General features: G+C 47.5%; 1 protein-coding gene across 1 annotated transcript in view; it reads right to left on the bottom strand.

The window, feature by feature from the left end:
• LOC8030903 (dual specificity protein phosphatase 7) overlaps nucleotides 1-13174 on the bottom strand; it is a 63738-nt gene that overhangs the window by 27433 nt on the left and 23131 nt on the right. Inside the window, exons 2-3 of the mRNA XM_040223199.2 lie at nucleotides 8125-8400; nucleotides 5428-5613 (exon numbers count right to left, since the gene is read on the bottom strand). Of these exons, the coding sequence (XP_040079133.1) occupies nucleotides 5428-5613; nucleotides 8125-8400 (462 nt within the window). The remainder of the gene's footprint in view (nucleotides 1-5427; nucleotides 5614-8124; nucleotides 8401-13174) is intronic.

Raw genomic sequence — 13174 nt, 5'->3', positions numbered from 1 at the left:
AAAAAAACACGCCCACAAAAGAAGCAAACAAGAAAAGTTAAGAAGTGATACGAAAGCAACTCAAAGCGAGCTTAATAAACACAAAAAGACAAACACTAAAAACACATCGAAGGCGTAGCGGAGGTTTTTGGCGCCGTGGCTGTGGGGGGGGAAGTGCAGCGAACAACCGAGGCTCCTTCAGCCCACGCGACGAAAGCCAACAACTTGCGTGGGCAATTTCGCCGCTTTGGCCATCCGGCCCGCTCCTTCATCTCGTCCCCCCTTCCCCCTCACGGGAGAGTGAAATCAGACGAGAGAAAAGGAAAGTGCACTATAGAGAAAGGCGGCAGAAGGCGAGGGTAAAAATACGAGAGAGACGCTCCTTTAAAGCCATATAGAGGGGGCCGAGCGGGGGGCCCTGCAGCAAGGGGGCAGATGCTGAAACCAGCGATCGCGGCACGAAATATCATTTCAAGCCGTGTTGTTGTTGTTGTTTCCAAGTGGGCAGAGGCCCGCAAGAATGTTCGCGAACGTTGGTTGTCCAGTACCCTTCCCCTTACACGCGTAAATTCTCATTGTAACGACCTAGTTCCTTCTCCGAAAGAGGGACTAGTAACGTACCTTCGTTACATTTGTTCATAGTAAGGAGCAACCGTATTTAGCTACTTCGGGAGGGGAACATGCATAACACAAACACCCATTCTGATCCCAGCTCGCACCTGTAACTTGCAGGGCGAGAAAACGCTAGACAGACTATTAAAAGGTGCGCACAAGATACGCGTGATAGAACCCCGGTCACCCCCCGAAAAAGCGAGGATTTATTACCGACAAATATTGGAAGCGGGTACTGTTTTATGCGGGAGAGCTCTGGTTCGAATGATTAGTGGGTAGACCTCATGCTAGCTGCCTTTCTCTTAAGTGCACTTATACACCAACTCGTGTTTGGATGAATGGATGGATGAATACGGCTGAGCCCTTTGGATCGGGCGGTAGCTTACGCCACCTAGCCAACAAACACTCTGGTTTACGCTCGGGCGCTCTGGTTTACAAACAAACCAGAGCGCCCCTAGCGGACGCCACCGGCGCCGCGCATGCGCGATGGGGGTGTGGGCAAGAAGCTCGCCGTCGCCCATAAACAAACCATTGAAATGCGATGTTGTCGGCGTCGTTGTGAGTCCCCCTGCCCTTTTTCGGATTCGAATTGTTGATTCTACGTCTTCCTGGCGATGTCTGACTAGTTGAGCGGCGTCAGCGAAATTACCGAGGCTCGTTACACCGCAAAACTTCGCGTGAATAATGTGACATGTGGCGCTTCATTCCACAAGGCTGTGGAATGAATATGTACGCTAAAGCCTGATTCACATGGTGAGATTTCACTCGCAATTTGCAGTCGCGACGCCGCTCGGGCTGCAAAAGCGTGAACCGTAGCTGAGATTAGTCGACGTCGATACTGAAAATCGCAGGCAGAATCGGACCAAGTGAATTAGGGGTAACAAGTCGGTGATGGTCACTGGTAAAATTGATCAACATCTTTTTGTATCTACTGTTTACATCGAGCCTGCTTACCAACCTTCAAATTTAAGTCTTATGAGGCCTGCACTTACTTCCTATCGCAAGTACTGGACCAATATTTGGTCTACGGGCCGGCGTCGTCTATGCGAGCAGACGACGAGCAGAAACGTTTCAAAGAGCAGACGACAGTTCCAACGATCCGGCGGCCGTTTGAACTTGAAGGTACACTGAACGTAGTCCGCAGGTGTTCGGCACAACTTGACAGTTTTCTGGCGTTCATGTTGGAACAAAAGAAATAAATTTGATGACCTCAAGTATCCATGAATTCAACCCAAAGAGCTTCCCGTCCAAGCAATCGTTGTCCGACGGCGTCTGCTTTTCACGGCACATATTCAGATTCTCGGACGAACCAAGCACGTGAAAACTGACCTTCAAACCTTTCTCGCCACTTTCGGTACGGCCCCAGTCGCGGCGTTTTGACGAGAAGGCACGTTTTTGTCTGGTTCCTTTCAAAACAACGCAAGAATAGACGTCTGGCATGGGGACTTCTGCCCACAGCCCCAGACCGGAAGTGCGACCGACGCGCCACCACCGCGCCGTGACGTAACAGAGATGAGTTCGTGTATAGAACGCCGGCATCCGGCTCTCGCATTCGAAGGCGTCCTAGGAGTGCAGCGAAACCACGCTGGTCTTCGAATAATAGGGCGCCTTATTGTTTCAAGACCGGTGGCTTCGCTGCGTTTCCATAGGAGTTAAGCCCATTTCTTGTTTTACTTTTGCCTCAGGTAAGTTCGCTCTTTGCAAAAGTTTGCAGAAAAGATGCACCACCTGTGGGCAACGCTGCACGAAATCGTAGCGCGATAGGATAAGAAACCAATATTTGCGGTCGATTTAAAGAGCCCGGACGCTATTTGACACACCCTGTAATATAAAACATTCAAAATTCGAATTTTTTTTTTTTTTGCTGTTTTAACGATGGATATTTGGCATCTCCCAGTCGGGAACTAAATAACTAATTTCGTCCACCTGCGGGCTCCCTTTTTAACGCTCAATCCTAAAGAGCGAGCCGGGATTCGAACCTGCCACCTGCTGCCGCTATACAAGTATACTGCGACAATATAGTCACCGGCAAGGTGATACCCTGCTTTTGCTGGGCCAGCACGCACGAGGCCCGCGAGACGCCGAAGCACTATCGAAAGCGTGTTTGGTCTCTTCTGGTTGGTAACCCCCCAACGTCCCAAAGGACACACGCCTGATTTGATTAGGGAGTTTTAGGGAACCGTTTTTGCACGTCCGATAGGGTACGATGGGGTCCTCTAGTAGCAACTGCGCATGACCGAGTCTTCTGTGCTTATAGCGCATGCGCGGTTCCTACCGGAGGGCCCATCGTACAGTGCAAAAACGGTTCCCTAAAACCCCCTAGTAAAAACTACTTACTGCCTCCGAATGTCAAACGAACAAACGGTACACCCGCAAAAAAAAAAAAAAAGAAAAAGCTTCCCCGCAAAACATGAAAAAAAGAAAAAGGAAAAATAGAACTGGCCCAGAGTTACACAAAGAATAATCGATTGTGGCAATTACACAACAAGGTTTCTGCGGTCTACCGACTTTTTTTATTTCTTCCCTCCCCCCTTTTAGGCGGCGAAGAAACACACGTAATCTTCAGAACACAGCAAAAAAAGAAAAAGACGCGTCAACAAAATATTAAAAAAAAAAAAACAGAAGAGGAATGCTCAAATGTCGTTTAAGAAAATCCGTTCCAATTTCATCCGCGCAACTTATTGGCTGTATTTTGTTTTCGTCTTCGAACTTTCTAGGGGCCAGATGGCTTTGAGGCAGTATTTCCTTCGGTTTCTTTTTTTTTTTTTTTTCGCCAATCCCTTACCCGGGGGTTTGCAGCCCATCAGCTCGCGCCTTGGCGACCTTACGAAACAAAGCAGCTTTTTGTCGCAAGTCCGGATTTTGATTCTACCGTTACGGCAATCACCGACGCGGGTTAGGCGTAACAGGGGGTGGGACTCCCTCGTTCGAAACCTATATCCAATAGCCGTAACGACCGTTAACTGTAACCTTAACTGTTAACTGTAAATTGTACGTTACAAATGTTCAAAAGACAACAACGTCCGAGGGGTACTTGGGAGGGTATTCTATTCGGCCCGTCGCCCAAAACTAAACTGCGGTTCCTCTTGGCTTTACCCTCAGTAGCGAGAGCTGTAAAATAACTGTCACAGACAACCTAAGAAACTTATTATGTCCACACGCATTATTGGTTCGTAAACCGGTTATCGACGTTCTTACAGGTCAATGCCCAGCAATTCTTGAGTCGTTAGTGGCTAACTAAAAGTACTTAAGAGACGGTATTCGGTTACAAGCTATAAGTAAAAGCAGCTTGGTTACATTTTTCGGAGAAGTTGTAGCGTGTTTAGTTCGGCTATTCGGCTCTCAAAATTTTGCTGACAATAAAATACGCGAATTCACATTGATTTAGCGTCAACGTCAATGACATTACTACCTCAACCCCTGACGTGATCGCTGTTGTAAATCGAAATGAACACCCTCATAGGTGCAGCGCACGTAAACCGCAAGAAACGTTACCAAAAAAAAGAAGGCGCGAGAGCTTATTTACGCTTCTGCGTTTAAAAGTCACCGACACAAAGGCAGCGTCATAAGAGTGGGACCGTGTGCATTTCACTTCGTTATATTTCAACTCGAGTAACTGTAAATTTCACTAAAAAAATTTATAAATTGCCTCTTTTGGATATATCCCAAAGGCGCTCCAAACGGGTTGCATTTATAGGTCCTCCATTACGTCACCGTCTCACCTTGCGTCAAGGTATCGCGAGACGTTACGCCAAGTGACCACGTGACACTACGTGGGCACCGGGTCACGTGATATCATGATTTCCGCGCGACAGGAAAGCGCTAAAAGCCAGTCCCATAAACACTGCGCATTCAAAAAGTAGAAAAAGAAAGTGCAGGCCAGCATGCGGAAGTCTATCACGACGCAAAATAGCGACCCGAGAGTATAATGCGAGGTGAACGCCAAAATTCAAAAGTAGAAGAAGAAATCAATAAATAAAAGGAGAGGATGTTTAAAGCTTAGTTGATGCGTTTATTTAGTTTTCAATGCCGACGATGACAGCCTACCCTCCTCCACTGTCCCTTCCACCTTTGACAATTTAATTATCCTTACCACCAGGGACAACGCAACTCTGTTACTTTCCTTGCTACGACTAACCATCGTAGCACGACCGTTCTTTCGCGGCGCGGGAAAAAAAAAAAAAAAAACGCGCCAGAAGAGAAAGCACGACGCCGACACTCCGGACGGGTGTGCGTGCCCGCGGTGAAAGCCGCTCGCTCCTCTCGCAGTATCGATTCGTTCACAGCCGCCCACGCGACCTCGTCAAGACGGCGGCACGCAGAGCACTCTAGGTGGCGCAACGCATTTTACGAGGACACGCGACGGGCGCCCTTTTACGGACCACATCTACGCTTTACCCAAGAGACGGACACACGGAGACAGACAGCCGCTGGGCACGTGTCTCGAGGGATAGTCTGACAAAACTACGGACGTACTAAACATGTCATAAAAATAAAAAGCAAGAATGATGAACGGGGCATGCCAAGACATCGCTGCCTAACATACACTGTCGCTTAATCGGGGAGCGTTAGCCCCGTCGAGTGCGCTTCTCGCCGAACGCGCGTGGACTGCCGGGAAGTACTTCCCGGAGGGTTCGCGACCTCCGCGGGTATTGCTTTCCCGCTGTGCACAGGTGCTCGGTGCGAAGCGCACTCAACGGGGCTAACCCGCCGCGATCAACACTTCGAAAAGTACATTGAAGCGAACATCGAATAGCGTATTATTCGAATGTACTATTCGAATATCCTCACAGCCCTACCGTTTATCGATCTATCCGATGGGAGAAGGGCACTCACCGATGAAGGCGATGGCCTGGGGGAAGAAACTGGCCAGGTTCTGCGACCAGTGGTCCTCGATGGGGATCTTCATGTACTTGAAGCCGTGCCCTTCGAACGTGTTGGCCAGATTGTGCGTCACGTTCAGCACGTAGCGTATGTTGTTGCGCTCCAGGGCTTCTAGGTCCGTAGAGTTCTCCTCGTTGCCTGCGTCCGACGAGACACGTTTTTAATTCCTCGAGTCTCCGAGACAAAGCCGACCTGGAACACACGGTAAGCGCTCAAAGACAAGGACAAAAAGAATGCGAGCTGGAATCGACTGTGCGCTGACGTTCAACTGCTGATTCACGGGAAGAGACGACACCATACATACGCTGTGCCACCGCACCAGTGTCAGCCAATCCAGTGCCTCACCACCCCCACTTGCCAGCACACAATTTCCTTATCTGCAAGTTTAATGGAGGCTATGCTGAGCCGGATTTTTTTCATTAAGGCGAAATCCTTATATGTCTTATCGTTCAGCCGACCTTCAAAGTCCTTGAGCGAAAACACGTCGCCGACACGAAAGGTACTAAAACGTTTACGTGACTATTGAGGCGAATGGAGGCAATGGAATTAAAAATGACGACAAAGCGAATTAAGAGGGATCCAAGTGAATTAAGGGAATTAAATTGAATTACGAGGAATTAAAGAGAAGGAAGAGAAATCAACGATAATTAAGGACTATAAAGCGAATTAAGAGGAATCAAAGTGATTTAAGAGGAATCAAAGTGATTTAAGAGGAATCAAAGTGATTTAAGAGGAATCAAAGTGAATTAGGAGAACTAAGGTGTATTAAGAGAATTAAAGTGAATTAGGAGGAATTAAAGACAAGAGTAATCAAAACTAATTAAGAAGGACGACAAAGCTAATTAAGAGGAATTAAAGTGAATTAAATGGATGACTAGGCGAATTAAGTGGATTACTAAACGAATTAAGACGATGACTCAGCACACTGAGGATGACTCCACACATTAAGAGGGTGTATGTCTTTAATGCATCGGCGCCTGGGCTTTCGCCTTCAAGTCGTCTTAGAGATAACACGAAACCCTATGAATTCTTATCTGAGCTTTAATAATCGTCCTTACGATCTCATCCTTATGTCTGACAAGGACAGTGCACGGTATGGGGGGACGCGGGAGCGCAGTCACAGTCGTGACAATGAACAGAAAGGTAATGACCGTCCCGATGGTCGTTTAGATTCTGTTCACGTAATCTGTCATTCAGACACATGTACCGTGTATCTCAAATTCAGCACCAACTCGCCAGAAAACCAGCACAATTCGCCAACTCAGCTCTAAGGTGTCTGGAACACGTCTCCGACTGGTGTGTGTGTGTGTGTGAAGTTGAACGCGTCCAAAAGAGCGGTCCATCGGTTTCCGCCTCGTGACGTCATAGAAGTGTCGCGCTGTCGCCCGCCGCGATCCTGGCGGTGTCACAACAGCGGTCGTGGCAGGTTTCGCTACGGGTCGCTCTCTAGCCGCGTGACAGTCCACAAAAGCTTTACCGGCCAGGAGTGGAGGCACCGCGACGACAGCGACGCAAGATCGCGACGTCCAACGGCGTTCTGGCTAGAAAAAAAGTACACTCTAACCTGGCTCTCGTGACATCACGGGATAGGAAGCTAAACACACCAGTAGGGAGACGCGTTCCTATTGACACCGGCACAATGCGATGGTCGGATCGAATGCAAAAGGGTCTTTTCTTGCGGACGTTTGTAGACAACTGGTCAACTGCATACCCTGTTCACACAGAGTTAGCATCGTCCCTCTACTGAATTGGCTGGATGATGCCCGACGCTGGTAGTATGGCGAATGAACTGATATAAGGTAAGTCACCGCTCAAGAAGGTAGGGCGAGGGAAACGATGGCTCAGGAGGAAGAGGCAAACGGAACGCTGGAGAAAAGGGGAAAGTACTCCTTTCTCCAAAGTTCTGTCTACTTTCTCTTCCCCGGCCTGCCTTTTCCTCGCCCTATGATTACTGATGGCGATGATTGTCAAAGGGAAGGCTAATAATCAGTGGAACATCAATGACAGAAAAATGTGCGTCTTTTATGGCAGGTGACAGATGACGGATGGCGATTCACTGACGAAGAATGGAAAACGACTGATAAGGACACCAGATGGCTCGTGGCGGATAAACCACAAAACGTGACTTATGGCAAATGGCAGATGACCGATGAGGTATGACTAAGACTGGTGATGGATGACCGATGAAAACTGCTGTGCTTAATGTCAGATCGATGACGGCACATTACTCGTAAATGATAGCTAATAACGAGTGAATTATGATGACTGACTGATAAGCTATATGAAACGACTCACGAGGAGTGACTGATATTGAATTAATGACACCGAGTGAGTGACATCAGATGACTTATACCAAATGCCTGGCACCAAAAGACTCATCCAAAATGACTGATACGAAGTAACTGATTCCAAAGGAGCTATACTAACGAATGAGCTCTAATAATGAACGACCATAACGAATGACTGATAACAAATTACTTCAAAGGAATGAATGATAACGAAGGATTGCACCAAACTATTCATATTATTAACGCATAACTAATAACGAATTCCCTACAACGAACAACTGAATCCCGCAGACGACTGAAAAGAAAAAGCGACCCGGTATCTATAGCCCGGTATGCACGAACGACGCGCCAAACGGCTCACCTAGAAAGAGGAAGGGCACGATCTGGACCGGAAACGGCGGGTCGGCGCCCCCGGGGCTGTCGTCCCTGGCGAGTCCGCTGTCGCAGCGGTCCGGGTCGTCCACGGAGGAGTCCCTGGGCGACCCGCAGTCCGGGCCCAGAACCGTCGAGATCCGGAGCGTCTCGAGGCCCAGCAGAGCCGTCGTGGTCGTCAGCGAGGACACCGGCGACGACAGCAGGTCCGACTCGCTCGTGTCGCACCACTCCGGGTAGCGGGAGTGGAACTCGGAGAAGCCGCCTGCAGGGGGCAAACAAACGGTCGCGGCGTTACGTCTAAGGTCCCGTGTTCTCGGTAAATACCGATAAAACCCGAACTCTCGTATTCGGGAAAGACCGAAAAAAAGCCCGAATGGGAGCTGTCTTTGCACGAGAAGAACATAACGGGAGGACATCCTGATCTGCAGCTTTATTTTTCGTCGATTCGGAACACGGTCCGCACCGAACTGTCTGCGAGGCAGCTTCGTTCAGAGTGTGTTGGTAGATCGTTCCGAATGACTACGATAACGATACCCCGATAACCCGCTTCCGCATCTACGCACGCATCGGATCGTTATCGGGGGTATCGGAGATATCTGAACGATCTACTAAAACTCTCTTTAGGGAACAACGCTCCCAGTTTGTTCTCTTATCGGTACCGTGAAGCATTCGGGTCACGTGCACGTTGCCTGGAGGATGGGGAAACCCGGGTCTAGGTGAACTCGTCGACAGCCAACCCGTCGAAGGCCAATTCGTCGAAGCGGCTAACTCGTCAAAGAGCAGTTTGTCGAACAGGCCCTTTCGTCGACACTTTTTCTTTTTTTATTTTACACACGTGACGATTTAGTTTTCATGCACGAACAAAAAAAACAACATAGTATTGCACCGCCATTTTGCGCACCACGTATAGACGATTTTTAGGTTTGCGCACACTGTAAATTGCGGGCTTTGCGCTGCAAGCTGTATCGTTGCTTCACATAATGACGGCAACCGCTCCCGTATCTGTCCACTAGCAAACGTAGTAATGACAAAAACGCTCGGTCAAAACTGTCAATTTTGTCCATGGACCCTGTTTTTCCCTTGTGACCGTGTCTATAAACGCAACCACGTTTTCAAATATTCGGCACGAACCCGCGTAAGTGTTGATTCTTGTTAGCTGAACTCCCGAATCTTCCAGGAATCGAGCCACATATTTCACGGCTGAATGCCAAACGTTTGACACCGATTTTTTGCATTTTTAGATAGCTGGCTACACTCTGACAGACGGTCTACACGCGGCATACAATAAAAAAAAAAAAATAGGAAAAAAAAAAAAAGAAAAACTTGAAGGCAAGAGAGTGGAAGGACAACAATAAAACGAACTTTTTCTTCCCCTTTGAAACCTCTTACGTCCATTCGACGAACAGCAATTCGACAGGTTGCATCCGTCTACCAGTTGCCCATCCTGCAAAATTGGCACACAACGAGTTGTCCTATTCAACAATTATCACCTTCGACGAGTTGGCCTTCGACAAAAGTTCCCATAAACGACTTTTTTTTTTTTCTTTTGCCCGCCGCCAAATTATTTTTAGAAAACACAAACCCCGTAAAAAAAGAAAAGAAAAACGGCAAAAACGCTTCTTCAAATTTGAGGCAAAATAAAACCCGAAAACACGGAATTGCAGTTACGATTCCCGGCGGTCCCACAGTAGCCCTTCTCTCTTACGTGTGAAAAGACGCAGCTCACTCCGCCCATATATAGAGTATATTCACTGGACGCCATATTTGAGGGCGCCGTTTCAAGCGTACGCTCAGAGCGAGCTCGCACTGATAGGCACGCTGAGACCGACAATGTCGACGGTGTGGAATGCGCGTTGCAAAAAGAACTGCGGAAGATCGCCGTCAACACGCGCTCAGCAGTCGCGCGCACAGCTATGGCCGGCAGTAGTGAGTGCTCCCCATATGTCACACAAAGATGGCGCTGACGATTCTTCCGGAGTCGATGGGAGTAACTCCGGCCGCTCATTGTTGATAACTCGTTGTTGGTGAACAGGCCCGTCTAATCACCTGGACTGTGTGCTCAACGCAAGCCCGTAAACCACTTTTTTGTGTTTTTTTTCGGGCGAAGCGTTTGTGTGTGCTTCCCTGAAGAGTGAGTTATCGCCTCGGCGTGATGACGTCATCCTCTGCTTCTTACGTCATGCCTAAGAGGCCGAACGCAACGTGCGCAGATACTTCGCTTTTTTAAAAGTAAAGCGGGGCTCTAAGCAGGCGCCATGTTCCTCCAATTAAAAAAAAAAAAAAAAGTGCCTTCGGTAATAAACAAATTGATGTCTACACACAGTTTTGCCGAACAATTTTTAAGCTTGGACTATAACCTGAATAACAACTTTTTCGCTTTTTATTTTAAAAAAATGACCCGTTTTGTTTTTACTATAGACCCCTTCCACAAGGGCGCCACCATCTTGAAAAATCGTGTAACTTTCAGTATGGGCAAAAACTCGTTTAGCCCCCCCCCCCCCCCCCTTCTTTTTCTCTCTTTTTTTTCACTATCGGTTTTATTACGTTATCTGAGACACCCTCTCAGATTGTTTGTTTTTTCTGCCGCCCACCTTCCAGTCCGACATAATGGAGACAGGTATCTCTGCATTCCGCAGCAACCCACCAAAAAGAGAAACATTTCATTCCAAACACTAACATCGGGACGACCCGGATATTCACCGTGACGAACAAAAACAGCATTATAAAGAGAGAGAAAAAAAATAAGAAAAGAGTAAACCCCGGGTTCCGCCGAATCGCAGATACGGACACGACGAAGGCCGCTTGGCGGTTCTCCCTCGGCCGTAATGAGACACTTCCGGTCTTGCGACGACTACCGCAAGAGGCCAAAGCAAGACCTCCGGGAATCCCGGCCGGCCCGGGAAGCATTCCCAGAGCGCCCAAGTCATCCGCGCCACGAGACAGCGTCATCATCAGGCAAGGGGGGAGCAACTTTGCAAGGAGTGGTCTGATGAGTTCTGCGAATTCACTAAATCAGCTGAATCAACACTGAACCAGAGAAGAGGAAAAAGATAAAAAAAAATGTAAACAACAAAAAAGTCACGGTTGCAAGCAGTTGTAGGAGAGATAGAAATTGGCAAAAAAAAAAGAATGAGACGGAACTTGTAGGTTCCCTGGACTTTAGGTAGTTAGAGCCACAAAGCTAGGGTTCAGAGCAGCATTCTGCTACGTAGGAATGCGGTTTACTGCAACCTCAAGAAAAAGAGAAAAAAAAAGTTTTGCGCAGTGTTTATGCGTTGCGCGAAGTACCTCTAACAAGATTTGGTTGTCGGTGTAAGAAGCGATGCTTTTGGGGCTTGAAAGTGTACGTCTTGATAAGGGGACATACACCTAATCTTAAATAGACTTACAAATATTTTAATTATCTCTTAAAAGGGGAAATTAGTAACACTCCGCGACTAGCCGGACTACGTTTACTACGGTTCTTAAGGTGAAAAACGAGCAGAGCTGCAACGTAGAAGGTGAGAGGCTTAGCTCTCAAATTCCCGGAGACAAATGCTCTAGTTCATAAAAACGCACAATTTTCTTCTTAATTTTTCGCGCTTGGGTACAAAACTCCAACTTTCGATAGCAACGAGAGTGTTTCAAAGTTATAATAAAGCTCAGTTCCGATCCGAAACTGTGTCGCCTCAGAACGGGCCGACCACCAGCGATAACACAAAGCGGAGTCCACGGAATATACGGCACTTTCGGAAAAAAACATTGAATAGCTTTTTATCTCCTCCACCAGTCACCGTTCTTCGAGTACTAAAAAAACGAATAGTTTTATATTTATATTCCACCACCAGCCCGCAGGAGACGACTGACCTCTACAGCCGAAGAGCGATAGAATCGCATGCGACTCTCTCGCACCCAAAACCATTCGTCACGCCCCATTCACCGTCGGATTAGCACCGGAACATACCCGCCGCTCTGCGGCCGACACCACGGGCTGCCTTCCATGGTTCTATTATATACCCCCCCCCCCCCCCCTCTCCATAAACAACCGCACAACCCCCAAAAGCATCCATCATACGCTCTCTTTTTTATTTATTGATTTATTTTTAAATTTTCGACCCTCTTTGCGTTGACTGCACGATGTCGACTCCGTTTTCCCTAACAATGGTCCTTAGCGTACGCTGCTAACCGTTCCAGCCAATCCGGTGCCGGGAACGTGCCACGTGACCAAGCGAACGAAGACGGCTGACGTCCTCTATTGTGTATCGTAACCTTTACTGCGCTTCACACGTACGAGCAGAGACAGAGTACTCGTCAACACCAAAAAGAAAAAAAAAAAAAAAAAAAAAAGATATCGAGGCTAGTGGTTTTGTTATGGAAAGCGAGGTCAGCTTATTGCGCGGTAATATCCCAGCGGGAGATGCGCTCCCTTTTTAGCTATCCTTCTTCGCTCTCTCTCTCTCACTTTATTTATATGTGTGTGTGTGTGTGTATGTATATATAAGTGGGTGCGTAGCATCGTTCCAGCGAAGCGGTGATGCCGCTATCAAAACCAAGATCCGCCATTCAAACGCAGCCTTTCACTGCAGCAAGCAACAAGTAATGATGAAAGAGCTTTTTAAGAGCAGGCTTTTCGCTTCGTCGCAAAGTCCTTGGAGGAAGAAAGCGAGGGGGGATTACGCATAAACTTTATGTACTGACCCTGGTGCAGAAAGGTCGTGGACGACGCGAACTTTAAAGCGAATATTAAAAACGGAAAGTACTGAATTTTTCAACTGCGTTCTTTCTTTTCCTGTGGTACTTTACGACTTTGAAGTTGTAAAATAAAAAATGATAATGATACAACGAAAAAAGAAAAAAATCGCGAAGCCTTTTTTTTAACTTTTATTTATTCTTTTCTTTTATACAAAAAATTCGCGTTAACAAATCACGAAACCGGAACAACACGTACTGATTCTGCAATGACATCGGGGTAAACAAAGGCTGCTTCTTAAACATTTTACACCACGAAAAAGTGTTTCAGTCCAAGATATAAACAAATTAAAAAAATAGCACGCGCC

Source organism: Ixodes scapularis, unplaced genomic scaffold (genome assembly GCF_016920785.2).
Source record: "Ixodes scapularis isolate PalLabHiFi unplaced genomic scaffold, ASM1692078v2 PGA_scaffold8__174_contigs__length_109621045, whole genome shotgun sequence".
Taxonomy (NCBI): Eukaryota; Metazoa; Arthropoda; class Arachnida; order Ixodida; family Ixodidae; genus Ixodes; species Ixodes scapularis.
This window is presented reverse-complemented; position numbering and strand designations above follow the sequence as displayed.